At 44.4% G+C, this 12,475-nt stretch overlaps 1 protein-coding gene across 4 annotated transcripts in view; it reads right to left on the bottom strand.

Annotated features, from left to right (window-relative positions):
• Positions 1 to 12,475, bottom strand: part of diaph2 (diaphanous-related formin 2) — an 878,670-nt gene that overhangs the window by 595,373 nt on the left and 270,822 nt on the right. For all 4 annotated transcript variants that reach the window (XM_038775000.1, XM_038775001.1, XM_038775002.1 and 1 more), the window contains 2 exons: positions 7,684 to 7,758; positions 6,411 to 6,480 (listed from right to left, as the gene is read on the bottom strand). In XM_038775000.1, coding sequence (XP_038630928.1) covers positions 6,411 to 6,480; positions 7,684 to 7,758 — 145 coding nt within the window. The remainder of the gene's footprint in view (positions 1 to 6,410; positions 6,481 to 7,683; positions 7,759 to 12,475) is intronic.

The raw sequence follows: 12,475 nt of genomic DNA, 5'->3' as shown, positions 1-12,475 counted from the left end.
CAGTATAATGTGGAAACATGTGAGGTTATCTACTTCAGCAGCAAAAATAGGAAGGCAGATTGTTATTTGAATGGGTGTAAATTGAAGAAGTGGTTACTCAGCGAAACCTTAGTGTCATGCATCAGTCGCTGAAAGTAAGTGAGCAGGTACAGTAGGCAGTAAAGAAGATAAATGCTATGTTGGCCTTCACAGCAAGAGGATTTGAATAAAGAGACAGAGATGTTTTACTGCAATTGTATGAGACATTGGTGAGGCCACACCTGGAGTATTGTGTGCAGTTTTAATGTCCTTATCTGAGGAAATATGGTCTTGCTATGGAGGGAGTGCAGAGAAGGTTTATCAGGCTGATTTCTGGAATGTCATATGAGGAGAGACTAAGTCAGTTGGGATCATATTCATTGGCGTTTAGAAGAGAGAGAGGGGAAACTTTCAAAATTCTAACAATATTAGACAGGATAGATTCAGAAAGAATGTTCCGATGGTGGAGGAGTCCAGAACTAGGAGTCACAGTTTGAGGATAAAGGGTAAACCTTTTAGGACTGAGGTGAGGAGAAATTTCTTCACTCAGAGTGGTGAATCTGTGGAATTAGTACCATGAAAAGTAGTTTAGGTCAAAACGTTGGTAATTTCAAGAAGGAATTAGATCCAGCTCTTGGGGCTTATGGGATCAAGGGATATGGGGGGGGGGGGCAGGCAGGATCAGGGTATTGAACTTGACGATCAGCCATGATCATAATGAATGGCGGAGCAAGCTCGGAGGGCTGAATGGCCTCCTCCTGCTTCTATTTTCAATGTTGCTACGTACTTTCAATAGAAAAAGAGTAACTAAAGAGAGTCTGGAGAATTCAAATGGCAGTGGCATTAAACAGGTATTTTGTGTCTGTCTTCACCGATGACCCCAAAAACTTCCTAAATATACTGCATAATCAAGAAGTAAAAGGAGACGAACTTTAAAGAATCACTGAAACTTAGCTAAAGGAGGGGCAGGACTGGCAGTTCAATGTTCCAGGGTACAGATGCTATAGGAAAGATAGAACAGGAGGTAAGTGAGGAGGGGGAGTTGGGTTTTTGATTAGGGAAAGTATTACCGCAGTACAGTGAAAGGATATATCCGAGGGTTCGCCCACTGAGTCTACATGGGTAGAACTGAAAAATAAGACGGGTGAGATCACTTTGATAGGACTGAACTATAGGCCCCCAAATAGTCAGCGCGATATTGAGGAGTAAATATGTAAAGAGATTACAAAAAGCTCCGTAAAAATAGAGTGGTAATAATTGGGGGACTTTAACTTTCCCAACATTAACTGGGACAGCCATAGCACTAGGGGTTGGGATGGAGAGAAATTTGTTGAATGTATTCAGGAAGAATTCCTCATTCAATATGTGGCTGGCCGGCCAGGGAGGGGGCAAAACTTGACCTCCTCTTGGGGAATAAGGAAGGGCAGGTGACAGAAGTGTTAGTGAGGGGTCACTTTGGGACCAGAGACCATAATTCCATTAGTTTTAAGATAGCTATGGAGAATGAGAGTTCTGGCCCAAAAGTTAAAATTTTAAATTGGGGCAAGGCAAATTTCGAGGATATTAGGCGGGAACTTTCAAAAGTTAATTGGGGGTGCCTATTTGCAGGCAAGGGGACAGCTGGTAAGTGGGAATCTTTCAAAAAGGTGTTAACTAGGGTTCAAGATGAGCACATTCCTCTTAGAGTGAAGAGTAAAGCTCGTAGGAGAGAACCCCGGATGACTCGGGATATTAGGCCATGGTCAAAAGGAAGAAGGAAGCATATGACATGAATAAGCAGCGGAATCAAATGAAGAATATAGGGTATATCGGAGTAGATTTAAGGGAGAAATCAAGAGGGCAAAAAGGGGACATGAGATTGTCTTGGCAGATACAGCAAAGGAAAATCCAAAGAGCTTTTACAGATACATAAAGGGTGACTAGGGAGAGGGGATGGCCTCTTAAGGATAAACATGGTCATCTATTTGCAGATCAGGCAGCACGGTGGCGCAGTGGGTTAGCCCTGTTGCCTCACGGCGCCGAGGTCCCAGGTTCGATCCCGGCTCTGGGTCACTGTCTGTGTGGAGTTTGCACGTTCTCCCCGTGTTTGCGTGGGTTTCGCCCCTACAATCCAAAAATGTTCAGGGTAGGTGGATTGGCCATGCTAAATTGCCCCTTAATTGGAAAAAATTAATTGGGTACTCTAAATTTTAAATTAAAAAATAAATTTAAAAAATCTATGTGCAGATCCACAAGGGATGGGAGAGGTCCTAAATGAATATTTCTCGTCAGTATATTTTACTGTTGAGAAAGGCACGAATTTTAGGGAAATTGGGGAAATAAAAAGTGATGTCTTGAAGAGTGGTATGTTACAGAGAAGGAGGTGCTGGAGGTATTAAAGCATATCAAGATAGATAAATTCCAGGGACCTGATGAAATGTATCTCAAGACTTTGTGGGAGGCTGGGGAGGAAATTGCCAGTCACCTACCTGAGATATTTGAATAATTGACAGCAAGAGGAGAGGTGCCTGAAGACTGGAGGATAGCAAATGTTGTGCCCTTCTTTAAGAAGTCCTGTAAGAAGGGATAAGCCTGGGAACTGCAGACCGGTTAGCCTTACGTCTGCAGTGGGTAAATTGTTAGAAGGAATTCTGAGGTACAGGATCTACAGGCATTTAGACAGGCAAGGGCTAATTGGGGAAAGTCAGCTTGGATTTGTAAGGGGAATGTCATGTCTCACCACTTTGAGTTTTTTGAACGGGTAACCAAGAAGGTAGGTGAGGGCAGTGCAGTCGACGTTGTCTACATGGACTTTAGCATGGCCTTTGACAAGGTACCGCATGCTAGGTTGTTGCAAAAGGTTAAATCACGGAATCCAGGGTGAGGTAGCCAATTGGATACAAAATTGGCTTAACGACGAAGCCAAAGGGTGATTGTGGAGGGTTGTTTTTCAAATTGGAGGCCTGTGCCTCAGGGATCGGTGCTGGGTCCACTGTTATTTGTTATATATATTAATGATTTGGATGAGAATGTAGGAGGCATGGTTAGTAAATTTGCAGATGACACCGGGATTGGTGGCATAGTGGATAGTGAAGAAGGTTATATGAGATTGCAAAGGATCTTGACCAATTGTGCCAGTGGGCCGATGAATGGCAGATGGAATTTAATTTGGTAAATGTGAAGTGATGCATTTTGGTCGATCAAATCAGGGTAGGACCTACTCAGTTAATGGTAAGGAGTTGGGGAGAGTTACAGAACAAAGAGATCTAGGGGTACAGGTTCATAGCTCCTTGAACGTGGAGTCGCAGGTGGACAGGATGATGAAGAAGGCATTCAGCATGCTAGGTTTTATTTGACAGTATATTGAATAGAGGAGTTGGGACATCTTGTTGAAGTTGTACAAGACATTAGTCAGACCACACATGGAATACTGTGTTCAGTTCTGGTCACCCTATTATAGGAAGGATATTGTTAAACTAGAAAGAGTACAGAAGAGATTTACAAGGGTGCTACCAGGACTTAATGGTCTAAGTTATAAGGAGAGGCTGGATAGGCTGGAACCTTTTTCCCCTGGAGCGCAGGAGCCTGAGGGGTGATCTTATAGAGGTTTATAAAATAATGAGGGGCATAGATAAGGTAGAGGAGTCTAGAACCAGAGGGCATAGGTTTAAGGTGAGGGGGAGAAATACAAAAGAGACCACAGGGGAAATTTCTTCACGCAGGGTGCTGAGCATCTGGAATGAGCTGCCAGAGGCAGTGGTAGAGGCGGGTACAATTATTTTCCTTTAAAAATCAGACAGTTCAGGGTAGGTGGATTGGCCACGTTAAATTGCCCCGTAATTGGAAAAAAATAATTTTTAAAAAAGCATTATAAAAATAGAGTTACTTGGGCAGGGTGGGTATAGAGGGATATGGGCCAAATGCAGGCAAGTGTGACTAGCTTAGTGATAGAAACTGGGTGGCATCGGCCAAAGGGCCTGTTTCCATGCTGTAAACATCTATGACTCTATCAGTGGGGAAAATGTGCTGGGAAAACTATTAGGCTGAAAGGTTGCTAACTTTGCAGGACTTGATGGTCTGCATCCTTACATCTTAAAGGAAATGGCTGCAGAGGTAGTACATGCACTTATCATCAAAGAAATCCCGAGATTCTAGATTGGGAAATAGCCAATGTAACACTTTTATTCAAGGAAGAGGGAGACAGAAAGCAGGAAAAGTACAGGCCAGTTAGCTTAACATCTGTCATAGGGAAATTGCTAGAATCCATGAATAAAGGGGTTATAACAGGATACTTATAAATAATTTTATCAGTTACAGTCAACATGTGTTTGTGAAAGGCAAACAGTGTTTAACTAATTTATTAGAAATAATATGCAAGGTGGATAAAGGGGAACCTGTAAAAGTGTTATCCCTGGATTTAAGAAGGCATTTGATAAGTTGTCACATCAAAGGTTACTATATAAGCTAAGATTTTGCTGCAGGGTATAACATATTAGCATGGTTAATAGATTGGTTAGCTTAGAGGAAGCAGAGCGCAGGGATAACTGTTTTGGAGGAAAATCATGCAGACATGGGGAGAATGTGCAAACTCCACAAAGACAGTCAACCAAGGTCAGAATTGAACCTAGATCCCTGGTGCTGTGACACAGCAGTGCTAACCACTGTGCCACCATGCCACCCATGTACATTTATTTTCCCAGAATTCAGGAGGTTGAGTCACTGAATTTATTCAAGGTAGAGTTCAACAGATTCTATACAGCACTGGAGAGCATTTTAATAGGCAAGGAAATCAAGGGTTATTATGGATGCAGACTTAAAGTGGAGTTGATTGCAACCCAGATGGGGCAGCAGGATAGCATAGTGGTTAGCACAGATGCTTCACAGGTCCAAGGTCCCAAGTTCGATACCCGGCTTTGGTCACTGTCTGTGCGGAGTTTGCACGTTCTCCCCGTGTCTGCGTGGGTTTCCTCTGGGTGCTCCGGTTTCCTCCCACAGTCCATAAATGTGCAGATTAAGTGGATTGGCTATGTCAAATTACCCTTAGTGTCCAAAAACGTTAGGTGGGGTTACTGGGTTACGGGGATGGGTTGGAAGTGTACACCAGTGCAGACTCAATGGGCCTCCTTCTGCACTGTAAATTCCATGAAATACTCTATGAAATGATTATATTGAATATTGCGACAGGCTCAAAAGCTGAATGGCCTACTCTTGCTCCTAAGTACCACATAACACTATTGATCTATTCATCGATCTGCACAATCCGTCTTCTATGGAATCATCAGTCTCATGGTTTTACTCATACCTGTCTCAACATTGTCTTCATTATGCTTTGATGCCCTGCAGTTACCTACAATTGTACCTAGAGACATCCTTGATACCTTCCTGATCATTATTTGCAGAATATTCCGTGGCAAATCACCTTCATGAGCAGCTTATACTTGAGCATATCCAAACTCTCTCTGATGCTACACTGACACCATGGGCATTATTATAATGCTTAACTGTTGGTCTTACATCAAGTGGGATAATTTACAACATCATTCGGCGCAAATCAGCAAAGCCATAAGAAATCTACTTTCACACAACTGTTCAGATGGTGTGCGCTTCAAATTTCAACATTCGCAGATTAAATGTAATAGTATCTTGCAAAATTTCAGTGAAACAGAAGAATGCATTTACTTTTTTCCACCAGTGTGCATTTTCACCACATATATATGTAACCTAAAATTTGGAAAACAGTGGCATGCTCCTCTTCCATTCAAAGAACCACAAACCCTTCTCACCAGTTCCTGCCAAGCCACATGGTTTTAGTGTCCCAATGAATCATCTTCAAGACGCTAGCCTTTCACATCCACCAATGTCCACCCCAATTTAAGCCATATTCCTCAAATATCCTTATTGTGACCCATGTTACTCTCTCCTGCTTTAACTCCAAATTACTCCTTATGTCCCATGTCATCCAGGCCATGATCGGAGGTCAAGCATTCAGTTTCAAAGTGCTTTTCTATACAGCACTGAAGAACATTTTTATTTTCTTCAAAGTACATTAATAAAGATGTTAACCTTGTACGACATATAAACATGCACAAAAGTCAGAAGGAACACTTACAGCTTTTAGCAGTTTAAGTTTAAATATTGTAAAATTCATACTAAATGCATCTGGAATAGATGTTGAGCAATACTAAAATTCAAATATCAAAATAAAACTAACAGCCAAATGTTTGTCAGCATTAGATTTTCACCGACAAGTTCTTACAGATAAATGCTGCATAGAAGTGAATTTCTATTGGATGCCCAGCACTTTATGTAGGGAATAGTCATTAACAGTGACTGGTTCTGCAGTTAAAATTGTCAAATAGAATGATGTCCCTTGCATTTTACTTTGACACATTGTGGCTTGAAACAGATCTTACCTTGTTGTTCATAAATGCTTTCAGACATTGGATGAGCTTATGTTGGTTTCTCTTGTCAATAATTTCTTGTCTAGGGTAAAAAGAAATAGGAGCATAGATATATATTCGTTAAACAATGGTCTTAAACTGTAGCTTTATTAAAACATGTTCACTAAGGATAATTTAGCATGGCCAATTCACCTAATCCTGCTGGATGTGACACAGTGGTTAGCGCTGCTGCCTCACAGCGCCAGGGACCTGATTTTGATTCCGACCTTGGGCGACTGTCTGTGTGGGGTTTTCACCTGTCTGCGTGAGTTTCTTCCGGTGCTCGGTTTCTTCTCACAGTCCAGAGGTGCAAGTTAGGTGGATTGGCCATGCTAAATTTCCCCTTAGTAAAGGTTAGGTGGGATTACGATTATAGGGTGGGGGAGTAGACCTGGGTGGGGTGCTCTTTCACAGTGTCGGTGGGACAAATGGCTACCTACTGCACTGTAGGGATTCTATGAATGAATGAACTACGACAATCTGTTTTAAATGGATGGTAAGACAAAATATTCACATGGAACCATCTTGTTAACTTAAATACGACGACTTGAAAGTTCAGGCCATTTCACATATGAAGCCAAGACCACAGGCATTATTCACATCCAGCAGGATTAGGTGAATTGGCCATGCTAAATTATCCTTAGTGTCCAAAGAGGCTAGCAGGGTTACTGGATTACAGGGATAGGATGGATGTGTGGGCTTTGGTAGGGTGCACTTTCCAAGGGCCAGTACAGACTCGATGGGCCGAATGGCCTCCTTCTGCACTGTAAATCTATGATTCTAGGATTGAAGGACAACTTGTAAAATACCAGGGTGAATTTTAAGGACCCCACCAAGCATGTTTGAGGCAGGGAGGAATGGTACCCAAATTAGGACAGGTGGCTAGCCCACCATATTTTCTCCTGCCCATTATAAGAGGAGACAAGTAAAACATTAGCTAGCCCGCTCACCTTTGGGTTTATTGAGGCCCTTAACTGGCAAATAAAAGGCAAGTTTGTGCCGTCATAGAACAGTGGGCATTGGAATAACCTGGGAATCAAGTACGCCATTTTGGAACGAGTACATAAATTCGTATCATAGCTGTATGAAGAGTATTATGTTGAATAGTTGGTCAGAGTGCATGTGAATATCACCTAAATACTATATCACAAATGTTTATTAAATGCCTTGGTGCATTTTGTTTAGTTCCAAACTTTTTTCCATTTCATCTTGTGTCCTTAAATTGAAACAACTGGCTATTACTTACTGCTTTTTGTCCAATAATTTCTCCAACGCATCAAGCATGAGACCAAGTCCTTCATGACCAAAGTTATTAACCCAGCTGAAAAACAAAGACGTGTATTAATTATATTTATGCTGCATTAAAATACATGAAAGAAAGTGAAATACTGTTGAAAAAAATATATATAATTAGCTATCCACAAAAACATATTTTGCAAAGTTCTGTAAACTGCATGTGCGCAGACTCCAATGGCAGGATTTGTAACTCTCTTAACCATTCAAAGGTTTGATAAATACTGAGTCCTTGAGGTAGAAATGATAAGGACTACATTTAAAGTGGCAAAAATAATTCTATTGATGAATTCTGAAATGTCACTTTCTGTGCCACACCTTATTTTGCAAATTACATATTACAGTTGGGCAAAAAAGGGCAAATAAATGGACTTCAGAATTTTTCTTGAGCAATTTGATTGAGTGACTTTCTCCCATCATTTATCCTAGTTTTTTTTTCTGGTCCTTCAAATAGATTGTTTGCATTCGTTCATTTCTGATCGATAATTTTCTTACATCAAATAAAAATTAATTAAAATGAGTTAAAGCCAAAGTAATTGTTGATTTACCGGATCCCTGCAAACTAATAATGTTACAGCTTAGACTTTTTCCGCATGTGAAATGCTTGACATAAACAACTGTGTTCCTTATGAAAGAAAACTTCCATTCTTTGTATTCTGCCACACTGTTAGAGCTCTAGTTTCAATTAACCTTGATCGTAGTAAATTGCTTTTTGGATAATAAGCAGGATACCCACAAAGTTTCTTATCAATTCTGACATTAAAACTATCATACTATTAAACCACTTTATTAACGCTTTCAAATGGATGGATTCACAATTTCAAAAATATGACTCCTAAGATGAAAGAAAGGAATCAAGAAAATATGAATGAGCACAAGAATGAGCACAATATTTAGACAACTGAAATCACACCATGGTTAATTGATGTTCAGAAAGCTGTTATTTTATTTAAAGATTTCTGTTAATGTATTACAGCTAAACATTTTCTGTTGTATCATGCATATCTTCAAGTTTCCAAATGTATATTTAGGGGTGAAATATTGGACATAAAATTAAGAGGCTATGCTGCCCAAAACGAAAACCTATCTGATACAACTGGAATCTTAAGTGCTTCTCCCGTTAGTTCGCACTCTAAGTGCGGTAGCGAGCGAGATTATGGGGTGCCTTCCAACGGCCAACCAGGCGAGACCACGATGGGTATCTAACATCAATTAGGGCAGGTAATGATGCCCCACAGGTTTCACGGCGGAAATGGCTGTCTCGCCAGCTGATTCGCTTGGACCAAACCCGGCAGCTCCCCACTAACAAAGGGGAGCAGCTCTCAAACAGTTCCATCCGAGCAAACCCCAGACAGCACGCAGCCATGCCACCACACAGACCTGTTCCACGATTCAGAGATGCTGACCTGTCCAGACCGGAGGTAGAGTTGTGACAGGACACCCTGTTCCCTGAAGGGGTCGGAGGGTCAGCCACAGGTCAGCCGGTGCCACCTGGGAGACAGTAGCAGCGGCCATCAGCTCAGGGAGCATAACCAGGAGGCCCTCGGTCCAGTCAGAAGCTGCTCAACGACCTTCACTGGGCCACCCGGGCGAGTTGACATCAGCCCCCTGGCACCAGTTCCGCCTTCCACCCCCTACCTCCCTTTCCCAGCACAATATCCCGCCTGTGCTGGCACCCACCAGCACAACGCACCCATGTATAGCAGTGGTGTCCAAGCCTATCCCCCGCTATAGCCACCTCCCCTCCTCCCTGGGTGATGCATGAAGCGTGCTGCTCACAATTCCTTCTCTTTGTCCCCACAGGGGAAGTAGGCAGGAAAGGGCCCTGAAGGCCCGTCACCCCCTCCACCAGCACTGCAGGGACAGCCTCTTCGGGGGTCCACAATACAACCCGTAATGTGACACCCATAATGAATTGGAGAGGTGGGAGGCATGCAATCAGTTATAGTTTCCACCCAGGACCCTCGAGTTGCTCACACCTCCCCCACCCTTACGTTCCCAACCTTATCTCAGGGTACCATCCAACAAATCAATTGTGCTGGAGGACCCCGCCTTGCACAAGCAGCCCCGGCCACAGCAGAGGCTCCTGCCGGGAAGAAAACTTGATCAGGCTCAGGTTCCATCCCCAATCCACGTACACTCACCTCTGCTCACGGTGCTGAGGCCCAGCTCGAAGATGCTAAGTTGGCTGCTGCCTCTGTGGTGCTGACGTCTCCGGTGTTCAGGCAAAGCGCCCAGGCCTCACAGTCTGATTGGGATGCTAGGCAATAACTCGAGCCTGCGACATGGTTTTTCCACCCACGGGAAGCCACAAGAGAGCTGTGAAATTCTCTTGTAACTAACAATACCGCTTCCTTAGTAGCAATATCCTTCAGCTACCACTGTCAGAGGGAGCTAAAGTGACCTTCGCCATATTACCACGGAGAGGGCTCTGCCTAGCGGTGTTCGGTGGAATGGACAGACAGCAGCTAAAGTTGCCCTTGTTATGTGCATACACATTCCGGGGGTGTGGCCTGCTGGGACCCACAGGCGCTGAGCACAACGCCCCGCGCCTCTTCCGATTCCCTCAGCAGCCATTGCGCTAGCTTCACAATTTTAACAAGGCGTGCTAAAGGGCACCCACATGACCACTTGCTGAGGAGCCGGTTAGATCACGGGAGGCCATTAGATAAGGGATCTAGCGATAAGGAGATTGGCCTCAATTGGTGTTAATTGGCACCTCGCCACATTTAGGCAGGATACGGAACCAACCAACGGGAACGGGCCAGTTAGATTGTGAACAGATCAGCACCTGGCGCAGATCCCGATTTTGGCCTCTCCCACGTTCTAACCAGCATGCACAGATTTGTAATGCAAAACTATTTTCTTTTCATGTCAAACACCATAATGTCAACTGTCATCATACAGTGATTTGCAAAGAGATAGCAACTTATGCAGTTGCGCTTATATCATGCATTTTTCTATTGATATGTTCTCACAAGTCCACAAGGAAAAATGATGGCCTAGAAATTTGATCATGCCAGAAACTGCACTTACCTAGTGGTGATTAAGGATTTTTCCTCGACTATGCACAGGATCCCATTCCAGGGACATGCATTTTTTTCTCCACTGGTCAGGTTTGCACGCTCCTGCACCTAAGCTCACATGCATTGCGCAGGCTTGCACCTTAAAGCCGCTGTGCTACGACAGTTCTCTTCCAAGATGTGAGTGAAGTTGGCTGTCAGGTCCACAAGCACCATCAAGCCCTCCAGGATGTCTTTCATACAGGTATGTGACAGTGTTCTCAGGCATTTCACCATCGAGATTTTCACAAACAAGCTCAAACTAAAATGACTCAATATCCATCCACATCTATGTTCTATAGGCACGGCTGGCAATCGGGAACGTGAATCTTGGCTGTTTTCTCTGAGCCGAGAGGCACTGTGGCAATCAATAGTACCCCAAATGATGTCCTGACTAAGATAGGAAAACCCAGATCAGGGATTGAGCCGAGGGCCTCAAGTCCTGTATAGTTCAGTGTCATATTTATCCACTGTGTTACGAACAAGCAGTGCATGTATTTTCTTATTACCTAAGGAGTGAGATTTACATGAGTAACCGAGACATGAAATGACAATCCACTGATAGGTATAAAGAGTAGAGCTATGGTGTCCTCCAATATTTATATTTCTGTTATCCTTCAGTTGTAAAATCAAATCAAAATAGTTTACAATAGCTGAACTAAATTAAAATATTCCATTAGCAATTACTAGCACTGTAAATTAACATGTCTTAATAATACAATGCTTATAGCATATTCATCAAGGAGATTACACATTACAGAATGTCTCAAGTCTGAGCTGTAAGAGATCTGGGCCGGGATTCTCCCCTACCCGGCGGGGGTCCCGGCGTAGCAGAGTGGCGCCAACCACTCCGGCGTTGGGTCTCCCCAAAGGTGCGGAGAAGTGGGGCTAGACCCGCGCCGGAGTGGTTTCCGAAACGCCAACTGGCGCCAAAACCAGCGCCAATGGCCTTTGGAGCCCGCCGCCCGGCGTCAAGGCTGGCCGAAAAGCCTTCGCCAGTCCGCGCATGCACCGATGCGTCAGCGGCCGCTGACGTCACCACCGGCGCATGCGCGGTAGGGGGGTCTCTTCCGTCTCTGCCATGGTGGAGGCCGTAGCGGCGGCGGAAGAAAGAGTGCCCGCACGGCAATGGCCCGCCCGCCGATCGGTGGACCCTGATCGCGGGCCAGGCCACCGTGGGGGCAGCCCCCGGGGTCCGATCACCCCGTGCCCCCCTCAGGACCCTGGGGCCCACTCGCGCCGCCAATCCCGCCGGCACCAGAGGTGCTCCAATTCCCGCCGGCGGGTGAGGCCTGTCAGAAGTGGGACTTCGGCCCATCGTAGGCCGGAGAATCGCCGCGGGGGCACGCCGATCGACGGGGCGTGATTCCCGCTCCCGCCGATTCCCGGGTGGCAGATAATTCCGGCCACGGCGGGGGCGGGATTTACGCTGGCCCCGGGCGATTCCCCGACCCTGCGGGGGGTCGGAGAATTCCGCCCCTGGTTTTCAACATCAAAACCCTTCATTCCATACATTTCAATGAACTCAGCAGTTCACATTTCTTGGTAAATGGCATGATATTTGTTTAATTCTGCGGCATATGACAAGAAGCAAAATTAATATGTTGACTTGGGTAGCAATTCAGAGCAAACTAAAGTGCATCTTAATAAAGTTGAATGAACCCTATTATACAAGTTTTACCT

The sequence above is a fragment of the Scyliorhinus canicula genome, chromosome 17, assembly GCF_902713615.1.
Source record: "Scyliorhinus canicula chromosome 17, sScyCan1.1, whole genome shotgun sequence".
Classification (NCBI taxonomy): Eukaryota; Metazoa; Chordata; class Chondrichthyes; order Carcharhiniformes; family Scyliorhinidae; genus Scyliorhinus; species Scyliorhinus canicula.
The sequence above is the reverse complement of the archived record's forward strand: the minus strand, read 5'-3'. Positions and strand labels throughout refer to the sequence as shown.